Below are 26,205 nucleotides of genomic sequence, written 5' to 3' on the forward strand. Positions count from 1 at the left end.
AGTATCTGGGTTAAAGCTGTCCTGTGGAAGCCATGGGTTTCTCCATCTTTTAGTTACCGCTGGCCTTTTAGAGGCTTCTTAGCTGGTCATTTATTACCCAACACTGATTGGTGCTACACCAGAACTTCATCCATGACTTGTTTAGATAGACCTTTGGCCTTCATGATGAAATTTGTTTAGATATGATCTCTAACCTCCCAGAAACAAGTGTGCAGTATTTTTCGTAAGCTTACATTTTTAATTGCACACAGGCAACAAATTATTTGACTTATATTAAGATATTATGCATTTAGAAATAATGGCCTGGCTAAAACTTATATAGCAATTGAGGGTGAATTCCATCAGGCCCAAGGTTATTTTAAGTGTTCATTTTATCTAAATAAAGGATCTTGTGTCCTTCAAGGACAATGTTTGTATTAAGATTTACTTCTATTATAACCCAAATGCCTTTCTGCAAATCTATTGTATTTTGTAAATATTCACTGTAAATAGCACTATGTTTCTTATGTTCTAGTGGAGGACCTTTACACAGCACTAAGGAACATTGATCGAAACGAGATTGTCAACATGCTGGAAGGGTCGGGTCGTCAAAGCAGGTGTTTAAATGCAGATTGCCGCTACACTAACAGCGATGGATCTGTTTCTCCATCCCTAAGGAATGGTATGTTCTTGTTTAAAGGCTGAATACAAGTATAGGATGTATTGTACAACTAAATGAAGCATAGAGAACATCAAAAAAGTGGTAGAAGGAATGAGTAAGGAGTTAGACTGATAAACTATAAGCTCTTCATATCACATTACCTACTGGTGAAACCATGATCATCTAACTATAATCTAAATAACTTTTAAATACATCATCTGTGTTCAATGCGTTGCTGACTGTTGACATCTTCCCAAAAAGGCATTCATGTTTTCTCTCCGAAATTCTCCTGGCACTATTAGTGGCATGTGGATTACACTGAAGTAAAGGGCAGACTGATTGGCCATGATCAGTTACTTCTATGCTGTCTTAAACACAGTGGAGATTACACACCATTTTCCATAGTCCTTTATTAACATCTGACAGTTCTCTCATTCTCACACCCCCCCCCCAGGAAAAGTTCTCAGGCACTGGGGGTCATTTATCAACACTGGGCAAATTTGCGCATGGGCAATAACCCATGGCAACCAATGAGATTGTTGCATTCATTGTTCTACTTGCAGCTGGCTTTAAAAAGTGAATCACTGATTGGTTGCTATGGGTAACTGCCCATGGGCAAATTTGCCCAGTTTTGATAAATGAGGCCCGCTGTCTCTAAACCTCTCTCTCTTCTTTGCTATGCTTATTTGTTCACCTCTGACATTCCCATGTTACTCTCCTCCTTTTGTTATTCAGATTACAGTTCCTCTCTGTAGCCCATAGAACCCATTCTGTTTATCTTAATATTTTGAGGTTTGTATGTATTTTTCTAACCTTTTAACCAAGCTTGACAATAGAAAAGCATCCATACTATTGTCTTAAAATATAACATAATCTCTTTCTCCCCCCCCCCCTTAGAGCTTGTGGCAAATTATAATTCATAGATTATATCTTTGGAATAGCTACCCATCCTCAGTATCTCCACGTCATCCGGATCATTGATTAAAACAACATAATTCATCTTTGAATGAACTTTTAGCTTGTTATAGATGGACATATTATAAGCAAAGTTTTATTTGGATTTCATTATTTGTATGCATCCTGGAAATGCTGTCAGGGTCATTGGTTCAAGTATCAACAAAACATATGTGTTAAAATATCTGGAGGTTCTTGACTTAGGCTCAAGTACCTCTTTCCCTGCATTAACAGCACGTAGGTGGCAGCTGAGCTGAGGGACTTCATGAATAAAGATTAGCTAGAATAAAGAATAAACCCCATTAAAGCTCATTCTAGGAGTTAATTAAACCTATGTGTTGAATAGCAAGCAAAGTGATCTGAAGCTCCAACCAGTAGGAATTCCAGTGAGCAGGACTAGGGTTATGGAGAATTTCTGTAAGGCACCACAGTGAGGGCCAGTATGCTAGACACCTGATGAAAATACTGCTTTTAAGGGTAATGACACACGAAAATATTTGTCACCCACGGTAAAAAATTTCCATGGTAGCAAATTTCTAGCACAGCATATGCCTCCTTGTCTCACTGCCCTAATGTGACTATTATCGGTATCTGAAGATGCATCTAATGTGGACAAAGTAGACAATCAAACAGCCAATATTTAAGGATTTCAATAAGCACTAGCACCCAAATTACTGAGAGTTGAAACCTGAAAACCATAACGTAAAATAAACGTAATCCTTTTCTGCACTACCTTCATGAAGACCTAACTAAAGCTGGCCATACATTTAAAGATTGGCTTGTTTGGCGAGGCGGGCATGCTTTTATCAATCCTTGTATGGCCACCTTTAGAGACACATTATATCTTCTGTGCCTAGTAGCAGAGACTTAACTAATTTAACCAGTGGCGTAACTAGATATTACTGGGCCCCACAGCAAATTATTTTTCAGGCCCCCAAAATGTTTAGAGGTTGACATGTTTCTCAAATATTTATTGTAATTGTAAATGAATTAGGGCCTCATGGGGCCCCTATACCTCCTGGGCCCCCCTGCAGCTGCAGGGTCTGCTTCCTCTATAGTTACGCCCCTGAATTTAACCAGAAAAGAGCCTTATAATAATTAAGCATGAGCAACCACATAGTTTAAATTTCAATTCCAAAACCAAATGATGGTTGGAACAGAAGAGTTTTAAATAAAAATAAAATGGCAGTCCTTAAAGTTAAATATTCTCATAAATCATCTTTTTCATAAAAAATAAAATAAATATCAGTGCTTTAACTCTTAGGACAACTGCCAGCCACAAGCTTAACCTGGAATAGGTAGAGTAAATCAACTCCTTGTGTAATGTGACAGTGTCCCTTCCTATTGCCTTCTAATGAACGATCATTTTTCACTCATGATTTCTTTTATTTTACAAGTCTCCTGGTTTTAAAGGGAAGACATTACCAAAATGTAACTTAAAAGCTTTATCCCCATAGATGTGTTTATGTATATGTTAAACAACATTAAAGAGTTCAGAAACTGATAGTGCTGGTTGCCTGCAGAAGAATACAGCACTGTCTCCATATCTGGCAACCTATTTACTGTACCAGCAGTACATGCAAAGTCTGATGTAATTAAGGCCTAAGAAGCTTCATCGCAGTTAATAATAATAATATCCACAACTATGTAGCCTGAGGCTTTTGGCACACAGGGAGATTTGTCGCCCATACTGAAACCTGCCCTGTATGCTTTCTCACCGTCAATAAAGGAAATTGCCAGGCATTAAGTTAGCTCTGTGTTGTGTCCACATGACACAACAAATGCAGGGAAGGGTGCAAAGTGCAAATAACACGAACCTCCCAACAGTCCTGATTTTGACAGCTCAGCCCGCAGTCCCGGGTTCGTTACTGAAATGTCCTGACTTTCTCTTTGATCTCCTGCACTGAACAGCCAGAAAAAGATACAAAGTTTCTAAAACTTAATTGACTTTTAGCAGAGAGCCCAGAATCAGTTGCAGGTGCACTTAGATACCTTTGTAACAATTTAAGATAAGCAAAGAAACAATTATAACAATTTAAGATAAGCAGGTATATTGGGGAAACTGTGACTTGCAGCTGTAAAGGGCAATTCACCTTAAATAGCAAAACTGTAATAACACATAAAAACTACAGAAATGTGTTTAAACTTTCATAACCTGCCAAATTTTGTAAAATGAACAGGGTAATTAGGGGGTGTGGCCACAAAAATGGGCGTAGTCAAAAAAATTGTCACGCTCCAGACTTTTTGTCCCTCTTTCTGTTTCCAAGATGTTGGGAGGTATGATAACAGTTCTCACCCCCTGAGTTTACACTTAGTATAGTTTTCTTTCTATCATGAAATACCTTTATCTGTCCTTTACTTGCGTGAGTTCTCATTGTTTGTGGCCAATTTGCTCATAATTTGTATGCGTAAACAGACATAGCCAAAGGTAACCAACAACCACGGAAAAACTGCTGGCCTCTCATATCTCCTGATGACTCTATAGCTGGATACACAGCTGATTTATTTACTTGCCTCCGGGTAGGATATCCATTGCTAGATTAGGAATGGCAACACTCACTCTAGGCTAAATAAGTTAAAGGTTATGAACAATATTTAAAATTGTTTCCAGTTCTGTCGGTTGCTTGTCTCTGCCTGGAAAATCTAGCTGCTGCTCAAATAGTGTATGAGGGGATTAAAAGGTAAGCTTGTGTGCCACTGTCATAATAAACATTTTATCTTTGCTAAAAACCCAAATAGTGCATGTGAGGAAGGAGCCAATCCGTGCCGTGGGTTTCTTTTCCCTCCCGTGTTGGGTTTTGTGTTACTGAAAGCAGCAGGGATGGTGTGACACGTGGCATGATGGCTGTCAGAGCTGATGCCTGGGACAGCTGGGTGACCAGAGAACTCAGCGCTTGCAGATACAGCATTTTCCTCACCTCTTTATATAGGAAGCTAGATGATAGAGTTGACCTTAATTTATTTGGGTTTAATCTACGGCTCAACACTTACTCCTGTTTGTTTGCATAACATTTTTATGCTATTAAGGTCATTAGGCAACGATGAGCACATCAAAAGGACATGAATATTCCCAAATAATATTAGCTTATTAATATTTTCCAGCTTTCATCAAAAGGAAACAAAAATATATGGCCTACACATTGCTTCAACTGTATAATTTTTGGATTTGGCTGGATGAAAAAAAACCTACATATGATTGGGCAGAAAACCAAAGTTAATCTGTATTTAGAAATGTGCGATAAATAGCCCTAAATCTGAGATTCCCAACCTTTTTTAGCCATATTTAGGTGTAAAAAGAGTTGGGGAACAACAACATGACAAATGTTCCTGCATGGTGTAAAGTAAGGGCTGTGATTGGCTATTTGGTAGCCCCTATGTGGACTGGCAGCCTATTGGAGTCTCTGGTTTTTCAGAACATCTGGTTTTTATGCAACCAAACCTTTCTTCAAGCCAAAAATTCAAAAATAAGCCCCTGCTTTGAGGCCACTGGGGGCAACAGCCAAGGGTTTGGTGAGCAACATGTTGCTCACAAGACACTGGTTTGGAATCACCGGTCCTATATGATTAAAATGTCAATTAATATGTGTATATATAAGTGTGTGTTGGTAAGTCTGAATTTAATTTTCCTGGGGTCTGGTTAAATCACAAATTAATTATATGTTAGTGCATCCTTGCAAACTACAAAGAGTGCATGCATTGCTTCTCACATTTAACTATAAAGGAAGCAGACCCAGCAGTCGCAGGGGGGGTCTGGGAAAAGGGGGGCCAGGACTGCCAGGTCTGCTTCCTCTATAGTCAACAAGAAACCCCCCCCCTTGCCCAGCTGCTCTTTAACCTGTGCGGGGAAGCAAAGACATGAGGCGGAGAGTGGACGGAGTCTGTTTCTTGCACATATAAGAGGCACCGAATGAAAAATGTAACCTCCTATAGGAAAAGGTGCCTTAAGGTGTTTTCACACACACAGTACAGGTATGGGACCTGTTATCCAGGATGCTCAGAACCTGGGGTTTTCCTATATAATTTCTTTTTAATTTGTATCTTTAATTTCTTTAATTTGTATCTTCATACCTTGTCTACTAGAAAATCGTGTAAATATTAATTAAACCCAATAGGCTGGTTTTGCTTCCAATAAGGATTAATTATATCCTGGTTGGGATCAAGTACAAGGTACTGTTTTATTATTACAGAGAAAAAGAAAAATCATTGGGTTTCTGGATAATGGATCCCATACCTGTACAAATAAAAAGCTGCTTGTGCAATTTTTCAGGGAGTTGGCTGAAGCTGGTAGAGAAACCCATGTACAAACATTCATAGTAACAACACGCTTGCAGCATACTTTTCTATACAGTAGCTATTTTAGAATTTTATCCACCATCAGCTGGCATGACATTGAAATGCAATTTAAATCCATGCTTCCGGAGCAGGACTGAAACAGGTCTTCCTAAAATACAAGACACATGTCAATATGACCTATGTGAAAATGTGACCTGTATTATAGCTTTCAAGCATTTAATCTCTCCCCCAGTGGGAGAGAATTAAGGGAGATTCATCCATGAAGAACATTTCTATTTAAAATACAGGTATGGGACCTGTTATCCAGATTGCTTAGGAACTGAATTCTCTGAATAAGGGATCTTTCTTTAATTTAAATCTCTACTAAAAAATGATTGCATCCTTAAATAAACTCAAAAGGATTGGTTTGCCTACAATAAGGATTAATTATATCTTAGTTGGGATCCAGTACAAGGCATCGCTTGTATGTATATGAATAATTTCATAAAAATTGAGTCTATGGTAGAAGGCCTTCCTGTAATTTAGAGCTTTCTGGTTAACAGGTTTCTGGATAATGTATCCCATGCCTGTATTATATTTTGGTAAACCAGGGCTACACAAGTATCTAATCTTAATTATGTATCTATAATATATAAGAATGTCACGTAACTCGGAATGGCTGTAACTAAAGGAACTTTTTCAGGCAGAGAAGAAATTCTTGATTGAAACACGATGGATACAGCAGTGCAACCACATGCATTTTACACTTTGATTTCACAGCTTTTTAATTACATAAAGCTCATTTACAGCCCAAGCACAGTGGGCAACTTGTGTTTTCCCAGCAGATAGTTGGGTCAAAATGTACTCTTCCTACTTCAGTATAATTGTGCTTGCCTATACTCCATTCCAATTCAGGCTCTGCTTCGCCTACTGACACAGGGGAACCCTGGAACTACTGGTACAAGAGGGGGGTTGTGGGTGCACTCCTAAGGCCATATAAAAAATATTTAAATACAATAATCCCCTGTCTAAAAAGAGAAAAACAGGGTTTTTTGTTACAAAGTTATGATCATAAAATTGGTAAGCCGCCATACCACGTCAAGGTAAACCCCATACGGCGGTCCCTAACCTGTTTACCTGTGATCAAAATTTAAAACCTTGGTTTCAATCTGGACTAGATCCTCCCCCGCCACCTGCATATGCGGCTTTTGAAGGGGAGACTGCCCAGACCAACGCCCATTTAAAAAAAAAAAAAAATGTGATTGTGAAGAGACTATAATGAAGGAAAAGTAAAGTTGTATATATAAGTGCACACTTGTGTGTGTGTGTGAGTATAAGTATAAGTACAGGTGTAAGTATAGATTTAGAGGGAGATGAAAAAGGAAAAGCTAAATGTGGAGTGTGATAGGTGTAATGTGTGTGGGTCTGTGCAAGTGTTACCTAGTGATAAGTGCAGCAAATATAATGAGTGTCTCACAGGCGTTGGTAATAAAAAGGCCAAAGCCTCCCCAGCCGCTAGCATTTGTGGCTTTTAAGGGAGAAAAATTGCCCAAACCAAGGATTAATCAAAAACAACAAGGACATAGGGCCACCGTTAATTTAAGGGGGTGGGTATGAGGGTGCACTAACCACATGAAGCTCAGCCACAGCTTCCGGCTACATTTCAGGTACAAGAGGGGGGTTGTGGGTGCACTCCTAAGGCCATATAAAAAATATTTAAATACAATAATCCCCTGTCTAAAAAGAGAAAAACAGGGTTTTTTGTTACAAAGTTATGATCATAAAATTGGTAAGCCGCCATACCAGGTCAAGGTAAACCCCATACGGCGGTCCCTAACCTGTTTACCTGTGATCAAAATTTAAAACCTTGGTTTCAATCTGGACTAGATCCTCCCCCGCCACCTGCATATGCGGCTTTTGAAGGGGAGACTGCCCAGACCAACGCCCATTTAAAAAAAAAAAAAGAGACCATAATGAAGGAAAAGTAAAGTTGTATATATAAGTGCACACTTGTGTGTGTGTGTGTATGTGTGTGAGTATAAGTATAAGTACAGGTGTAAGTATAGATTTAGAGGAACTGGAACTACTGCCACCTCCTCAACCAGAGGCAGCTACAAGGTTTCTTCAGTGCCCTGCAGTGTCGTTGTGCAAAAAGAATAGTAGTGATCACACTCACATACTGAAAATATATGGTGCAGAATAAAAGTGCACATACAATTAAATTAATCTTGGCAAAATTGGAGCATATGTGTCAGGCACAGTTCAACTGCAGCAGATCCATTGCCCCTTTGCACCTGCAATGATGCTGAAATTTTGTGAAAAAACTCAGTTTTGTGTGTGTGTGTGTGTTTGGGGGGGGGGACATAGCAGTTGTATGCTTGAGGGTATAAATGAGTCCTCATGTGTCACATTATTTTACATGGTTAAGCATGTTACAAAACTTGTGATCTATACCATATTCACACCTTTATAAATATATTCATACAAATTCAGCTGAATCCAAATCCTGTTGCCATTCTGCAAATTCTAAATTTGGTGCATTCATAACCAATGATCTGCCCAAACAAACCTTACTTAGATTAATTAATACTAATAAACATATTTAAAATCCCAAAATGTGTAGATTAAATTAAATCTGGAAGGAATGTGGGGGGGGAATGATGGCAAATTTTTCATTTTTGGAGTGTGACAGCCCTTCCCCACCCTCCCCCCAACAGGTCACCCCTTGACGCAGGATGAACTACTATCACCAGCATCTCTCAACTACTCCCTACCCTCCCCATTACGACTGGATCAATACTGGAGTGAAGCATCAATTTTGGACGGAGTCCCAATGGCGACAGCTGAGCCTGATGGGCTTTTGGACCTTCCAGACCTTCCGCTCTGGGCCTCAGGCCTGTCGCCTTCCCTTGTGGCCCCAGAGGACTCATCCCTAGATTGCAGCAAGACTGAGGACGAATGGGATCCTCCACCACGCCCTTCCTCAGGTTCCCCTGACTTGGAGGAGGAGGAGGCTGAAGCTGGAGGTCAGAGGCTGACGAATGAAATCGGAAACTAGAGAGAAAGAGGGAGAAAGTTGAACAACTCTAAGCAACCTGCTTGTTTCTCTAATTACAGGTCCGGAGAGGGTCCAGACCCGAATTACTGAAACCCCCACTACATGCTGGGTATCGGGGAGCAGTGTTGAGAGGTAAAATACCACATAAAAGTTTTGTTGATGATGATATCTTACTCTATGCAGTCCTAAAATGTTCTTGTCCCATGCAGGACAGCAACCTTGGTGACAAAAGTGTTACAATCTGAGCATGCTCCTGAAATTTGCATATTATAGTCACTGTTATATTCTCAGTATGGCCTCCCTCAGTGAAAGAACCCATTTGACAAAGTAAGGGATTTTTTTAAAACCTGCAGTTTTTTTCAAAAAACTATTTATGTAGTTTGATTAAACGTGTTTATGTTGTACTGGTCAGATTGTTAATATGTGTTTGATTTTTGCTGGGATAGGTGCCCTTTAAGGACTGGAGTCCAAAACTGCACTGCATACTCCAGATGAGGCCTTACCAGGGACCTATAAAGAGGCATAATTATGTTTTCATCCCTTGAGTTAATGCCCTTTTTTATGCAAGACAGAACTTTATTTGCTTTAGTAGCCACAGAATGACACTGCCCAGAATTAGACAACTTGTTATCTACAGAAACCCCTAGATCCTTCTCATTTAAGGAAACGCCCAACACACTTCCATTTAGTGTATAACTTGCATTTATATTATTTTTGCCAAAGTGCATAACCTTGCATTTATCAACATTGAACCTCATTTTCCAGTTTGCTGCCGAGTTTTCCAACTTAGACAAATCACTCTGCAAAGTGGCAGCATCCTGCATGGAACCTATAGTTCTGCACAATTTAGTATCATCTGCAAAAATAGAAACAGTACTTTCAATGCCCACCTCCAGGTCATTAATAAACAAGTTGAAAAGCAAGGGACCTAGTACAAAGCCCTGTGGTACTCCACTAACAACACTGGTCCAATTAGAAAATGTTCCATTTACCACCACTCTTTGTAGTCTATCTTTTAGCCAGTTCTCTATCCAGGTACAAATACTATGTTCCAGGCCAACATTCCTTAGTTTAACCAGTAACCTTTTGTGTGGCACTGTATCAAATGCTTTAGCAAAGTCTAAGTAAATCACATCCACTGCCATCCCAGAATCGAGGTCCCTGCTTACCTTCTCATAAAAAGAAATTAAGTTAGTCTGGCAAGATCTATTATGCATAAAACCATGCTGGCATACACTCATAGTATTATGATTTGCTATAAAGTCCAGTATCTTATCCTTTATTAACCCTTCAAAAAGCTTTCCTACTACTGACGTCCGACTAACTGGCCTATAATTTTGAGGCTGAGAACGGGATCCTTTTTTGAATAGAGGCACCACATTAGCAATTCGCCAGTCTCTCTGCACTATGCCAGACCTAAATGAATCCTGAAAAATAAAGTAAAGAGGTTTGGCAATCACAGAGCTAAGCTCGCTAAGTACCCTGGGATGAATACTATCTGGCCCCGGACCTTTGTTTATCTTAACATGTTCTAGTCTCTTTTGAATTTCCTCATGTGTGAACCATGCATCATTAGTTGTATTACTAGAATTGGGACTATTAAGAAGGAAACCTTCAATAACTGGTTCCTCGTTTGTGTAGACCAGGGGTCAGCAACCTTTGCTATCGAAAGAGCCATTTTGTCCCCTCTTCCACTAAAGAAAAGTAGTCTGGAGCTGCAAAACACAACACAGCTTATAAACTTTTAATAGTTACAAAGTTACAACAAACAGGAGTGCAGTGTGTATGTGTAGGCCTACTTTGAAATAAATGAAACACTGAATAGCCCTATTAAATGCTAGTGTTCTCATCTGTTTAATGCGACTTCTGTTTCTGAAGCTCCATGCTGATCTTCCCCCTCTTGTCTTGAGTGTGTGACTGTGGTAAGGACCATGATGAATCATCTTGCTGTGGCTCGGTCTTGCCTGTCACTCGTGGGCTGGGACGTCTATATAGCCCTCACACCTGCGGGCGGCTTCCTGAGTGTGTGACCGCGGTAAGCTGACCGTTAGCTTATCGTGGTCACACACTCAAGAAGCTGCCAGCAAGTGCAAGTGCAAGGGCTATATAGACGACGTGACAGGCAAAACCGCAAGACTGAGCCGCAGCAAGCAGGATGAAGAGCCGCATCAGGCTTCGGAGCCATGGGTTGCCTACCCCTGGTGTAGACAGACAAAAAATATGAATTCAGAAACTGCGCTTTTAATTTGTTTTCATCAACCGGCTGACCCCCCTCTGAAACTAAAGGTCCCACTCCTTCCTGCTTCAGTTTTTTGCTATTAACATATTTAAAAAATAATTTTGGATTATTTTTACTGCTTGCTGCAATATCCTTTTCCATATCAATTTTAGCTTGCCTTATAGCTTCTTTGCATGATTTATTGGCCTCCTTGTACCTTGTAAATGATTTGGCTTTCCCAGCTAACTTGAAAGCCTTAAAAGCATGCCTTTTTTTACCCACCTCAACACCAACATTTCTATTAAACCAAAAAGGTTTTGCTTTGCACCGTCGTTCCTTCCTTACAAGGGGAATATACTGACATGTATATTTATTAAGCAGCATTTTAAAGACTTCCCATTTTTGTTCCGTGTTTAACCCTGTGAAAAGCATTTCCCACTTAATATGTTGCAGAGATGCCCTTATACTGTCAAAGTTTGCACGTCTGAAATTTTGTGTTTCAGTTACTCCCTTATAGAATTGCTTCTGCAACAGAATCTCAAAGGAGAATTTAGAATTACCCAATGGCACACATTATGAAAATGGTTTATTTACATGAAGCAGGGTTTTACATATGAGCTGTTTTATGCAATATCTTTTTTTTTACACCTACATTCTTTGGGGGATATAGTTTTCCTTTTACAAACATGCAATCTGCTTTTCATACACACCAACAAAGCATCTTCTTTTGTGTGGCAGAAATCAGTATTCAGCTATATCCACCTTCTTTTATGTAAAAGGATAATATTTTATACCTACGTGTTGGAATACAGAATTTCATCATACAGAAAGGTCTACAGGGCACTTCAATAGTTGGGAAGGCATACAAAATGTCATTCGAACAATCCTGGAAATGTTCATTAATTCATATATGCCATATACTTTAGGAATCTGGAGTGGACTGCAGATGTTCCTGTGTCATCTTCTCACTCCCTTCATGACAATGGTGCCCCTCTGACATATGGAGAGCTTCATCCTACCTTCAAGGGTAGTAAAACAATCCAAGTTTCACAGCAAAGTACAATATACACTGGAAGAGGACTTGGACAGGTATGTTTTTATTGAGAAGTTGCCAAGAGATTTGCCTTTATATTTTTACCTTCGAGTCACTCCACCTCACTTCCCTTGCCCCACTCTCTATGTATTTTAGGTGTCTCTGGGGCATAGTAGTAATTGGGCAGGAAATACCCTTTGTGAGTTCTCCTACACAATTAGTTTTGAGAAACAAATTACATATTTGCTTTTGCTCTCAGATATTGGACCAGATTCAGTCATAAAAAAGATTACTTCTACATGAATTTGCCAGGTTTTAGATTCCTATTTGTTTTAATTTATTTACATTTTTTGCTCTTAATCTCGGGAATGTAAATTTTCGAACGCGATTTTGATTTTGTGATCTTTGATGCAAAAACCAAGTTGAATTCCAATATGGATACATTGTTTATACATAGGAATACAGATAGATCAATAGGCATGGTACATAGACATGCAGAAAGGTTACAGCTTGCAAACAGTTCTCTTTTGCCCAGTGACTTTCAATACACCTCCGAGGTCATTCCACTACCTCATTCAAATCCTGCCCCCATTCCCATCACTTAAGGATATTAAGTGTTCCTCTACATTCCTTGTCCAGGGTCTGGTTTCAGACCCTCCCTTAGACAGCTGAGAGACAGCAGAATAGAGAGAGAAAAATAACTCTCTGGGTGCAATCTCTCAGGACAACCCCCCCCCCCCCCGGTGCCCAGCCCATGGACTCGGAAAAGTGAAACTTTGTCTGAGGGGTGAAGCTACTGGTGGGGGTGAAGCTACTGGTGGATTACAGTAAAACTCCCATTTTGGAATTGGTAGGAAACTTAAGTGGTTATGGGTTAAACTATGTGCCACTTATAACTGGCAGAATAGCTACAAATAATGTTCAGGTATTGTAAAGGGCTCAACATTAGAAGAACAAAAGAAGAATACTAAAATGGGTTTCATTCAGCTGTAGTTATACCACAATAGCAAAGGACTCAAATAGAATAGAATTTCTTAAAGAAGTCTAAGTGTTATCCCCTCAGCTGAGAGCCAGACATGATGTGGGGGTTCCTGACAGAGCTGGGGGTGTGCATAGTGCTGATAGGATTCTTTGTGGTGAGCTGTCAGAATGTAGTGCACATTGTTCGGGGAGCTGGTAAATTTGTTCTTCGCCGACTCCATTCCGAGCTTGACAAAGAACTTGGTGAAGGAGGTGGAGAAGATGATGAAGAGACATTGACCACTAAAGTTGTGAGGAGGAGGGTCATCGTCAAGGTATGTGGGGAAAAATCAAGTCATATATATATTTACATTGCTTTATTTCTGGTTGATCTGTATCTCTGTTTATAAGAGAATTTCTAAGTGTATTTCCCATTTATACAAAAGGGCTTTTCTCTGGTCTGTATCTCAGTTTATATGAGGGATCCCTGGTGTATATCCCATTAATACAATAGGGCTTTTCTCTGGTCTATATCTTAGTTTATAGAAGGGATCCCGGTGTATATCCCATTTATACAATAGGGCTTTTCTCTGGTCTGTATCTCAGTTTATAGGAGGGATCCTGATGTATATTCCATTTATACAATAGGGCTTTTCTCTGGTCTGTATCTCAGTTTATAGGAGGGATCCCCGGTGTATATCCCATTTATACAATAGGACTTTTCTCTGGTCTGTATCTCAGTTTATAGGAGGGATCCCTGGTGTATATTCCATTTATACAATAGGGCTTTTCTCTGCTCTGTAGCTGTTGATATGAAGAGTACCCAATGTATATCCCATTTGTACAATAAGACATTTTCTGGCCCATTTCTTGGTTTATAGGATGAATTGCAAGTAAATGCATTCCATTCATACAAGGTTTAACTTGGGATACTTTCTTTATTTAGAGCTCTCTTTCTTAAGCCATGCTCACATGCTTATTATAGTCAACTCACAAGCTTCAACTTATTTAAAACATCAATTCACTACTGTAATTACACTGAGCCTTAGTATAAATACACATGGAGTGCTTTGCAGCTAACTATAAATCAGTTGATATCACTCCCTGCAAAGAAGGTGAAATCAAGAAACACTGATTTAAACACTATTATTTATGTTTCTGTGAATTTTATTTTGCAGGTGGATATACTGTATATATATATAAATATAAATATATATATATATATATATATATATATATATATATATGCTCTAGCCTTGAGCCTTGAGCCAGTCTGTTTATGCAGCTGTTTAGGCTTGTGTTATTCTTGGCTGTAGTGCAGAACTTTAAATGGGTAATTTTTTTTTACAGGGGAATGAAGTCCCAGATATTCCTGGGGAACAGGTGACAGAGGAAGAATTCACAGATGAGCAGGGGAACATTGTGACAAAGAAGGTAGGTGTAATTCTGACAGAAATGTATAATCTTCTTTTGATAATTATGTTATGAAATGTCTTTACTGCCTGAATATCCACTTTTAATACAGATAAGGGTTCCATTATCTTAAAACCCATTATGCAGAAAGATGAATTACAGAATGGCTATGCCGGTAGAGTCCATTTTGTTTTGCTTTAGTTTTTAACTTAAAAGGTACCTGTCAGCCCAATATTTTTCCCACCAGATGTTTCAGGCTAGCTCTGGCTGGGGTTAATAATTAATGTCTTTCAAAATGCATCCACCAAGCACTATGTCAGCTGTACCGGGGGAGTTACTGGTACGGGCGGCCATGTTTTGGTCACATGCATGTGCAGAACAAGCATGCCGGAAGAAGTGTTCTTTATGCTCAGGTCCAGATTTGTGGCAAGGCCACACAGGCCTGTGCATAGGGCGGCATACATAATGGAGAGGTATGCCACCCAGCCGAACTAGTAACTCCCTTGATTTCAGAGCACTAGTGACTAGGCGCTAGTAGGATTTCCACCTTTCCGTGGCCCACGATCATCTACACCACTAAAAATGGTTCCTGACAAATCCTCAAGGTTTTCTCCCTACTAATCATACATATATTGAATTTGTTTTTCTCTCTCTCTTACTCTCTGCGTTTCCCCTTGATGATGTACATTACAGATAGTCCGGAAGGTTCTACGCAGAGTGGGTCCACCAGGAACCACAGATTTAGGGGATAATGAGGACCTTTTAATAGAGGGGACACTGCAGGAACCAGAAGACCTGGAAAGTGAAACCCCAAATTACCTGAAGTATGCTGTACTGCATCGAGAGGTATTGACTACGTCTTTCTATTTCTTCCTTTATCTCTGTGTTTTCATCTTTTCCCATTTGCCTGAAGATACAAACAGAACATCTGATACTTATACTAATTTACCAGTCCCCATAATGGTAAAAATGCAGCAACAAAGGATGTACCGAATTCATGTCAATATTCCTACTGTTTATTTACAACGGTAAACAAATAATCAGGGCCACATAAACTGTTAGGCAATCAAGGATGGCAGGGCATGTCAGTTCCTTAGAATATGGTACTGCACAATAGTGGAGTGCTCTACCTGATTAGTAATCACTTGTTGAAAGTACTGGGTGCTCTACCCTCCCTTGCACGGGGTCTTGATAAAGGACCCAGAGGATACACATGGGTTTAATAAAACACAGACTTTACTGAGCAATATAGTGGTGTGCTCCTGGATTTCTTTCTGCAGTTCCTTAGAATATGGGTATTGCAAAAATGCATCAACTGCAACCTAAGTCCTGAGACCCCAACAGTCAGCAGTTCTTGTCCCAGCTAGGAACCTTAAAACAGCACCTCCAGTCCTGAGTCCACCTCATCAGTGATCATAACACTTTCCAAAGCAGGAGATTTAGTGTGTGCTTTTCTTCTACAAATATATTTGCTTGGGCAGCAGGATTGGATAATCTCCTAAAAATCCTGCCCAATATCACTCATTTACGTAGTACATTCTATTGCCTGCAGCAGAAGTTTTTATATCACTGGCAAAGTGGGATCAGGCCAGGAACTGAGTCTTGGCTAACTGTCAGCTGGTATTAGTAGAAAAGGCTGAGGATATATTTTGATATTATTGCTGGCTGGGGCTTTGGGTGTGGGACGTACTGTATGTGCCTGTTTTAGAGCGGTAAAAAGTTTAATAAAACTTTTTTCTAGTCAACGTAGGGTAAAGTAAATCAACAAACCATGTATTATCAGTATTTATATATATATATATATATATATATATATATATATATATATATATATATATATATATATATATATATATATATAGTCAACGTGTTCTGCAGCACTGTACAGTAGATCTAGACTTCTAGTCATACGTGTAATTCAGTTGTCATATTCAACTGGTGTACGGCTAGTAGCAAGTTACGCATGGGGGGAAAATGTAAACCTCTGTGTGAAGCTGCCATTGATATGTTTGGTACTGACACTGGGCATAGAACAGATTATAACATAACGTACCAAATGATCTGTTTCCTTCAGGGTTGCCTGGCATGGGATGGGTACCTTTAACGGCCAGATACAAAGTAAAAATGCCACACTTGCTGTATTTATAATGAGAGTGCAGATCTCTCCTTTTTTACTAAAGCATGTAAATCAGAACCGTGAATAAGCATATACAAAGAATGTCAATAGTACTGTAACTAAACAATGCTGGGCCCGGGTTCAGTGTGTGCAGCCGGCCCCCCACCTACCTCCAGAAACGATTGTGGCTGGCAGATTTGCATACATGCAAACCTCCGGAGGGCCCCGAGGGGGTGCGGGCCCCGGGACAATTGCACCCCCAGTAGTTTTGCACTAAATGTCAGTAAAGAACATATTAATACAGAGAATTAGGGCCTGCTTGTTGTGTACACTTTACGTTGGTGCGCACTTATCTGTAATTCCTGCTGCTGCGTCCATGCAATCCAGTACATTTGTAATCCGTTAATGTGTATCCATACTGTATTCCCAGGGATTCATTAGTATAGGGTATTCCATTAGTTAGTCCTGGCTCTTCTTTTGGGTAGAACTGGGCCACTAGCTAAGCTGGGGTGACTGACCCTAATGGGCACTGGAGCCTACTCTGCTCAGCAGGGTTGGACTGGTAGGTGCAGGGCCCACTAGGGCTGCCACCCTAGGGGCCCCCAACTTGCCCCCACACCCTCCTACAGGGGTTGCCACCACCCATCCTCCCACGAGTGAGCATAATTAGGGTATTCCCCACATTGGGGGAGGGAGATCAGTGGCCTGGAGGAGAATCGCAGGGGATTGGGTCTGGGACAGTGCGGTCCACAAGGGCCAGGGCCCACCAGGTTTTTTCCCGGTCCCAATGTGAATGTGAAACAGAGTTAAAAAGGTTCTGCTCTAGTTAAATTTGCAAAGAACTAGATGTGCAAATTGTCTCTAAAAATCATAACACTCCTGTCCCACAACAACAAAAGCAAAAACAACAGGCGCTCACTGAGACCACTTTTAACTGTGTCAGAGTTCACAAGTCTAGCAGCTGCCTCTCCAATATTCACATTATTCTCATGCTTTCAATTTTAAAATACCCTTTGTAGCCAATCCCATGCCCACCATGTGGCAGACAACAAATCCTCTCTTTCAAATGAGGAGGCCGTTAATATAAATACACTGGCCAAATTAATACCATGAAGAACATTTTTGCAGAGGTGGCTGCAATTATCTGTGAGCAGATTGTCAGTTTATAAAATCAAAGCAAATATCTGTCTGGAAGCTAAGCAGTTTAGTTATGTTAACCAGGGTCGGACTGGAGCATTGGGTGCCCTCCTGGGCTGCAAAATGAAGGGCCCCCTGCCGACCTCATAGGGTAAGGGCACACCTGGAGATTCGGGGAGATTTAGTCGCCCGGCGACTAATCACCTCTTCTTTGGGACAACTAATCTCCTCAAACTGATTCCCGTGTCTTCCGCCGGCTTTAATGAAAAACGCCTGCGCCAATGTTCTCGCGCATCTTCAATTTCCGAAGTCGCCCGAAGTTTCCTTGTGAGATTAGTTGCCAGGCTACTAAATCTCCCCAAATCTCCAGTGTGCCCTTACCCTTAATGAAAGACCTGCTAAGGGGAGCAGGTCTGGCCCTAATGTTAACAATGTTATTAAACCAGCCATGTGCATTATAGAAACATGATCATACATGTTACCACAACAATATACCTCTTTTAAAAAATAAACCCTTTTTCTGTAATAAATATATAAAGTTTCTGCCCAGGGATCCTGAGGAATTGAGGCGCCCCTCTGCAGAAGGGCCTACCCCCCTACTCCTCCTCTATGATGATGCAGAAATCCAGCAGCAGGGAGAGAGAATCCATGGCTCTATAAATGACAAAGAGGACAGCCATGTATAGAAATACATGGCAGTCCTCTTTGTCATTTATTTGCATAACTTTAATCCTATTGTTAGGAATGTATTTCGGTCCAGTGCCACTCAAGGTACCAGAATTTACAGGCCCCCCAATTTATAGAAGTGACGTCACGTGTACAGCTGCATTCGATTTCACTTCCAGCACCTAGCTCAGTGGGCCCTACACCCCTCACGCAGATTTTGGGGGAGCGGCCCTCAGGTGCCTATATAAAGAAATACATTTTAAAAAATGTTAAAATCCCTGCAGTGCCACAGGACAATTTCTGCATGGGGTGGGGGTAGTTTTAATTTTTTATAACATTAATACTATTGTCCTCAACATATTTAGGTCCGATGACACCCTAGGCACCAGACCTAACAGCACCCGACAGTTTACGGAAGTGACATCACACGGCTCCATGTGATTTCACTTCTAGCATCTAGCGCAACAGGCCCTATAAACCTCACAGCAGCTTTTTGGGGTGGCCCACAAATATATGTATAATTATATATATTAAATTAAGAAAGATTTTAAAATCCCTCCAGTGCTGCAGGAGAATTTCTGCATAAATCCAGGTGTGGAGCTGGGGGGGGGGGTGTAGGGAATTTAAAAAAAAATAACAAATGTATTCAATTATATAGGCCCTTGGGTGTCTATCAATAAATATGGCACATGTGCAATAGTGTAGTATATTTCTCTTATCTCCATATTCTGGATCCCTTTCTCCCTGCTGCAAATCTCTCTGCATTGTTGCACCTAAGAATTGTGTAAGGCCCAATTATAATGCAAATATATAATATAATAGCAAAGAAAGGGGTATTCCCATTCAGACAAGCTGTGTTATTTTTTCTTTCCCATATCCGTGGTTTTCTGGAATTTATACCTTTTGATGCAGTCCCCTGTAAAAAAGAAAAATGAGGGTTCTTCTTTATTACACTGCATAGAGAATGTATACAGTTAAACTAAAGATTGTGATATATGGGTGTGCAGTTCTGACCAACGGCTTTTTTCTTTGGCTTAGGGTTTGTAAAAATTAGCCCTGTTGATTAGTGAGTCAATTTCTAGCAGCCAGCTGAGCAGCACTGATTGGTATCAGTTATTGGTTATCTGTATATTTTGTCCACATGCATTTATGTCTATGACTATTTCCCTTATATGGAAGTGGAATGTTTTGCGTGTTTACTGTATTAATATGCTACACATACACATAAAAAGGTAAATGTAAAGTACAGCTTCCCGTCATAGGTTTTTGATAATTAAATGCAGGGCAAGGCGCAAAGTGGCAAAAATCAGTTCAATCCGTCATATTTTTTGCAGTTCTGAACTTTAAAGAATTGACACAGATCTTGGCACAAAATTGTGCACAGACACCTGCTTTCAATGATGGATACAGTGCTGCCTGTTAGGGAGCTGCTTCATGCCTGCCGACGCTGTGCTCTGTATCCCCTTTTTTATGTAACACAAGGTGCATGGTGCTTCACGTCCCCCTGTTAAAGTTTGGTTTTTCTACTGCGCAGCCGAAAGAAGAAGAAGGAGGAGGGTTGCCACCTTTTTTTGGAAAAAATTTCATACTATCTAAGATTGATATCAAGCAGCATTTTTAATGGCCAGGCACGTAAGATACCAGTCAGGTGGCAACAATAAGTCCAAATATTTTGTCACCCAAGTGTTAGTTGCTCAGTAGTCAGGGAACAAAAAGTTTCACATCGGTGCACTTGCTTGATTTTCATTTGGAAACAAGGCAATCAGTTTTTACAGACATTAAAAAAAGAGCAGAGCAATTTTAGCACACTCTCTACAATACAGTTACTATTTAGCCTGTTCTTAACAATGTTTTCAGCTCTCTAATTGTTTCTTTTTCATCCACCGCTTTCTCATTCCATTTTCTTTTGTTCTTTTTATCTTTGCAAATTTTGTGTTGACGTTTGTTGCTTGTATGTCTGTCTTTGACATTGCTCCGTGCCACTGCTCCCTTTATTATTTATTTGTCCCTCGTGTTGTCCTTCCTCTATGTTTCTTTCACTGCCTGAACCTATTGTGAAACTGTGTCCCCTCCTTGGCTGCCTGTGGCAGGCAGAGGACGAAAATGACACTGTCAGATCAGAGGTCGCAGACGGGAGAAAGGGTGCACAGATTGTGAAACGAGCCGGCACCAAACGGGTGCAACAGTGAAACGCAAAACTGGGACACCCCAAATAATGGGAAACGCCCAGGTAATTCTGAGTATATAAGTCCCACCCCAAGACTAACCAAAACCCTCCCAGATAATATTCCATAATATATATATTTGTCACCGTGATGCTAATAAAACTGCACCTGCTACAGCATAAGAGTCATTGTTCACTGTTACATGAAGCATTGATGAAAACAAGGGATTTTCACTATGGAAAGCAACAGAATTAGCTGGGGGAAGATCTTGGGGTACTGCATGTTTTAAGGGCTTTGTTGAAGGGTAAGCAATAACATCTTCTTCTATTGGTGCGTAAACACCAATCACTTCACATCATGTGCCATAGCTCTTATATGCAACAACTTTTCCTTTTATGAAATATTGTAATCACCCTTTAATTTATGTTTGAAATTATGATGATAATTCTCCAGTTCTTGCTTGTTATAATTCTCCAATCGTCTACAAGGAGGCGCTGTTCCAATGGGGCAAGTTGAAAATTTCGCCTCAGGCAGCATCAATGACCAGGTCACCAGGGGCAGCAAAAAAGCCACTCCTGGTACCTTTAAAAGCTGAATATCCAGTTTCACAATTGCTCTCTCCGTACTACCGATGCAGGAAAAGTTAAGCGCTGGGGGGTGCCGGCATTGCAGGAGCGTCACTAAGGGGCAGGTTTATCAAAGGTCGAATTTCAAATTCATGTGAATTTTTTTTCACTATTGTAAATTTGAATAAACTCTAAACTCGAATGGGAGGTTATTTAAGAAAAAAATTTATTTGAATTAGAAGCAATCGAATAGGACGATTTGTATTTGATTCGTACGAATCAAGTTTTTTTATCCGAAAAAAAACTTGAATGTCATGAAAGCTATTAACATCTTCAAATTGGTCACTGGACCTCTGCCATTGACTTCTGCATTGACTAATCCCAAGTGTACCATCATCCTTAAAGGTGGCCATACATGGGCCGATAAAAACTGTCGACAGGCTTCCCCGATCGATATCTGGGCGAAAGTTGGGCAGATGTCGATCGGATGGGACTAAAAATCCCGTCTGTTCGTTGATGCGGTCCCGCGATCTGACCATCCTTAGGATTCAATCGTCCGACAGTAAATAATAGATAAGCTCTGTAGAACATAATGGTGTTATCTGTTATCCACTATTTAGGGTTAGTTCACACGAGGAGATTGTCGCCCAGAAGAAGAGGCGATTAGTCGCCAGGCGATTCGCGTCAAAAAATTCGCCGGCGTCAAAAACGGGCGCCGGCGTCAAAAACGAGACGCCGGCGCCGTTTCGCGAATTTTTCGGCGAAGCGAAACGGCGCAAATTCGCCCATCACTATTTCTGAAGCAAACACATCAGTTTTACCATTGCAGGACAACACTTCATTATATTTTCATTACTTTGAGTTCACTAGTCTCTGGTTTAATGTTTTAACTTCTAAGCGCTGCAATAATTAAATATATATTAGGAAAACATATGTAAGGATCAGCCACACACACACACAAAAATAGATATACCCACACACACACACTGACATATTCACACATACTAAATTCATTACAGGCCGTCTCCTCTGTGTCACTTTGGCTCCAAGTGTCGCTGTGATTTAGGACCTGATAATCTCAATCTGCTCTCCGTCCTCTGCATTTAGGGAACACGTTTCATGCTCTACCCAACAAGAGACATAGAAGGGTATCACTGTAATTGGGACAAGGGGGGGCCCGACCCATGGGAAGATAAATATAGATAAGTTACAACTAACAGAGGGCATGCAAGACTGCAAGAGAGAGACAGGGAGGCAGGAGAGAAAAGAGACTGGTCTGGTGTTTTTCTGGTTAGGAAAGATTTGAGAAAGGTTTCTAATTTTTTTCCTAAGCAGAAGAACATCAGAGCAGCCTCTTTCTGTCTCCTGACAACTTCCTTCACTACTTGGTGGTCAGGCTGGTTGGAAAATGACCAGCAGGTGCGCTGCTGTAACAAAATTAATTGATATTAACTGTATATGTATCCCTTAATATCTTGGAATTAAAAAATAAATAAAAAATGTATGTACATTCTTAAAGGGCTTAGAATAGCACCCTAATAAATTTTACATTCACTTATTTTTAAGGTTTACTTGTCCTTTAAAGGTGAACTACCCCTTTAAGGAGGTCCTAAATCAGGAGCGCCCATACTTTACTAATGCAAGGTCTATTTTTAGTGATGATATCCCATTATGATCTACATCCATAAAAGCATTGTTAGCATTCTGTTCCATGGAAGATATTACTTAAATATTATATTGATTCATGGGAGAATTTATATTGCTATATTTAAACAAACAATTATTTCTTATGTAACCTTAATCTGAATGAAAAGCATAAAACAGAGACAAGCTGTTTGTCTTGAGATCTACTGATCACCAGCTATAGGTCTATTGGTAGATTCCGATCTACTTTTTGGCCACCCCTGTCCTAAATGGAAGATGGGGAAAGGCTCAGTCAAAACGGCAGATGAAGAATGTATTTGAGTTGAATGCTATGTTGCTGTTCTGAAAACACATTATTATTTTTCCTGCAAACTTGATATAGTAAGGGTGTGCCTGACCGAATGTGGTACCCCGAAATGGAGCTTAAATTAAGAAAAATATGAAAACCTGTTCCTTCCTAAATTATACCTGGGAAAGGTGAAAAACACTTACATAATAAAAACCGTTGAAAAACTACTGTTCAGGAGGTTACGAAAACAATGATGTTCTCTCTACAGCTCATCGTTGATTGGCGTCTATGTTTGGAAGCATTTGTCGCACTACTTTGTACTAATTTCCATTAAAGGAGAAGGAAAAGTTAAAGTTAAATAAGCTTTATCAGAAAGGTCTAAATTAATACACCAGTAAACCCTCAAAGTAATGCTGCTCTGAGCCCTCTGTCAAAAGAAACACCACATTTCTTTTGTTGTATTGTGTACACATGGGCTTCTGTATCAGACTTCCTGTTTTCAGCTTAACCCTCCAGGGTTTGGGCTTGAGCATGCTCAGTTTGCTCTTTCCCCCCTCCCTGCTGTAATCTGAGCTCAGAACTATGAGCAAGCAGGGAGAGAATCAGGCAGGAAGTGATGTCACAGCAAGCTAATATGGCAGCTGCTATCCTAAATAAACAGAGACAGTGTCTAGAGCTGTTTACTCAAGTATGGAAAAGCATTCTAAAGAATTAAAATGACATTCTAACTTGCACTGTTTTGGCTAATCTATTGGCAATAAACTGCCTTTGTAGCTTTCCTTCTTCTTTAAGAAATGTGGGGATTGTTTGTCATTATTCACTAAAGAATGGTGCATATAGTTCTACCTTCTGCAAAGTGCTGCTAAATATTTGACATGGGTCAGCTTGTATTTGTATTAATCAGTATTATAACTGATTAATATAGCTTGGCTTGTGTTTTCTCATGTTATGATCTGATTTACAATTAATTTTCTATTTTGTTATTACTGTATTTAATTAAATCCATAATTCTACCATATTTCACTTCTTATCCCCTTCTCTGACTCCCCTTGCTAATTTCCCCTCTCCTAATTACACTCTGTATCTGACCCTTCTTCCTCTTTCTTCTTTTTTAAGAATTACACTTCAAGTACAAGCTACTGATGCTGATCCAACTGCCACCAACCTGCACCTCACAGAATATGAATCAGTACAAAATGTAACCTTTTTCGCTCATCTATAAACAGACAACACTCCCAAAGAACCAAGGGACCCCACCCAAGTGCGAATCTGATGCTCGCCCCTGTATGCTCACGGCATGAAGACTTGCACCCTGCCTGTTACAATGTAATATGCATGTGATGACATTTGGGAAGTGGAGAGAACTGCCCCCTTCCCCTGACCCTCATTCAACCCATTTGTCCTCCCTTGCCATACTCATTTTTTTATCCCAAGCCAAGAGGATAATCTATGAAAAAGTTTTAGCAAAGGGAATAAACCCTTTCCTGTCTCCATCTCATCTCAAGAGCTTTCCATCTTTGGTACTATATGTAAATGAGTACTGAGTATGTCTATACACTCTTCATGTCCTGCTGAACTATTACATTGGCTGCCCATCGACAAACAGCAATAGCAGTTACCCTATGCCTTTGTAGGGGGTTTCAGAGGCCACAGGGACACAGCACAATGTCGGTGGGGTATACTTGGCAAGGCTTCTGCTTATCATAGGGCATTTTTGCTTGGTTTCCTCTGAAGCAAAAGGGCTACACGTCAGGTATACACAGCATCATTTTGCAGGGATAGACTCTCACTTATTGAGGGTGACTGTGTGTATGTAGATACTCAGTACCATACAAAAACAGCATGTTATTTTTTCAAATGGCTAGGCATTTATAGAGGCACTCAGCACCATTATACAGTGCAGCATGAGTATTATAAAGCTACTGGTAGTGCATACAATTATTCTGCATTATTATACAGTGCAGTGAATTCATTAAGGGGGGGGATCAAAGTGTACAGAGATATTTAGTATTGATACAGAGAGCAGCATGTTTATAATTGGGCTGGGAGTGTATAGAGATACTCATCATTCTGCAGGTGAGCATGCTAATTTTTTAGTGTACAGAGATGCTCAGCATCATCATACACTGTGGCATGTTCATTATCAGGGGCTGGATGTGTATAGCGGTACTCTGTATAAGAATACAGTAGAGAATGTTCTCTATGAGGGGGTAGGGGAAAAATGGGGATTAAACTGCCCCCCTGACTCAGGAATTTGGATCCAGCTTTAGGGGGGAATGATGAGCATTGTGTATATTAAAGGGATTAGCCTACCCCCTCCCCACTAAAAATCCACAGGCCCTTCAGCCCTACTCCAGAGAGAGAGAGAAAGCACTCACTCACACAACCTCTCCAATGCTCTTTTTAGATGCAATTTCTGATATGCATAAGAAAATGATTGTATAATAATTGCTCATATGGGAATAAATACTATGCAATATAAGCTCATTTAGAATTGTGAATTCTGTGCATAAATCATGCTCTGCTTAGAGTACCTAAGCCATATCAGCAACTAATGTGAGGCACAAGAATCGGTTAAAGGGAATATGATTCTTATGGCATAGTTTTTATTACTAAATTACACTGTGTACATTGCACATAATTCATTGAACCATTTAAAATTTTAGTCTTGAACCAATAAATGCATTTTTTTAGTTGTAATATTGTTGTGTAGGCAGATATCTCTTTCATCAAGAGGCAGCACTTCACAATGGAACTGCTTTTGGATAAGCTATTGTTTCTCCAACTCAATGTAACCGAAGGAGTTAGCCAGATTTGGATTAGATTGCTGTTCCCATAGCTACCACTAGATGGGACATGGGAGTCTTTTTAACAATGCAGGTGTCAGAGAGTTGTTATCTGGTTACCTTCCCATTTTTCTGCTTTAGGGCTGCTGGGGAGGAATGGGAAGGGGGTGATATCACTCCAACTTCCAGTGCAGCATTTAAGAGTTACTGAAGTTTATCAGAGCACAAGTCACACGATTGGGCGCACCTGGGAAAACTGCCAACATGTCTAGACCCATGTCAGATTTC

The 26,205-nt window shown here is 40.2% G+C and overlaps 1 protein-coding gene across 8 annotated transcripts in view; it reads left to right on the forward strand.

The window, feature by feature from the left end:
* ank1.S (ankyrin 1 S homeolog) overlaps window positions 1–25,613 on the forward strand; it is a 146,591-nt gene extending 120,978 nt beyond the window's left edge. For 4 of the 8 annotated variants that reach the window (XM_041587432.1, XM_041587430.1, XM_041587431.1 and 1 more), the window contains 8 exons: window positions 515–661; window positions 8,584–8,892; window positions 8,984–9,056; window positions 12,069–12,231; window positions 14,486–14,569; window positions 15,242–15,394; window positions 20,558–20,697; window positions 24,248–25,613. In XM_041587432.1, the coding sequence (XP_041443366.1) occupies window positions 515–661; window positions 8,584–8,892; window positions 8,984–9,056; window positions 12,069–12,231; window positions 14,486–14,569; window positions 15,242–15,394; window positions 20,558–20,656 (1,028 nt within the window). In that variant the 3' untranslated portion in view covers window positions 20,657–20,697; window positions 24,248–25,613. Of the gene's footprint in view, window positions 1–514; window positions 662–8,583; window positions 8,893–8,983; window positions 9,057–9,133; window positions 9,231–12,068; window positions 12,232–12,264; window positions 13,471–14,485; window positions 14,570–15,241; window positions 15,395–20,557; window positions 20,698–24,247 lie in introns of those variants that run through there. The other 4 variants (XM_041587433.1, NM_001097697.1, XM_041587435.1 and 1 more) reach the window with 4 other exon arrangements.
* Window positions 25,614–26,205: the final 592 nt, after the last annotated feature.

The sequence above is a fragment of the Xenopus laevis genome, chromosome 3S (assembly GCF_017654675.1).
Source record: "Xenopus laevis strain J_2021 chromosome 3S, Xenopus_laevis_v10.1, whole genome shotgun sequence".
In the NCBI taxonomy this organism is placed as follows: domain Eukaryota; kingdom Metazoa; phylum Chordata; class Amphibia; order Anura; family Pipidae; genus Xenopus; species Xenopus laevis.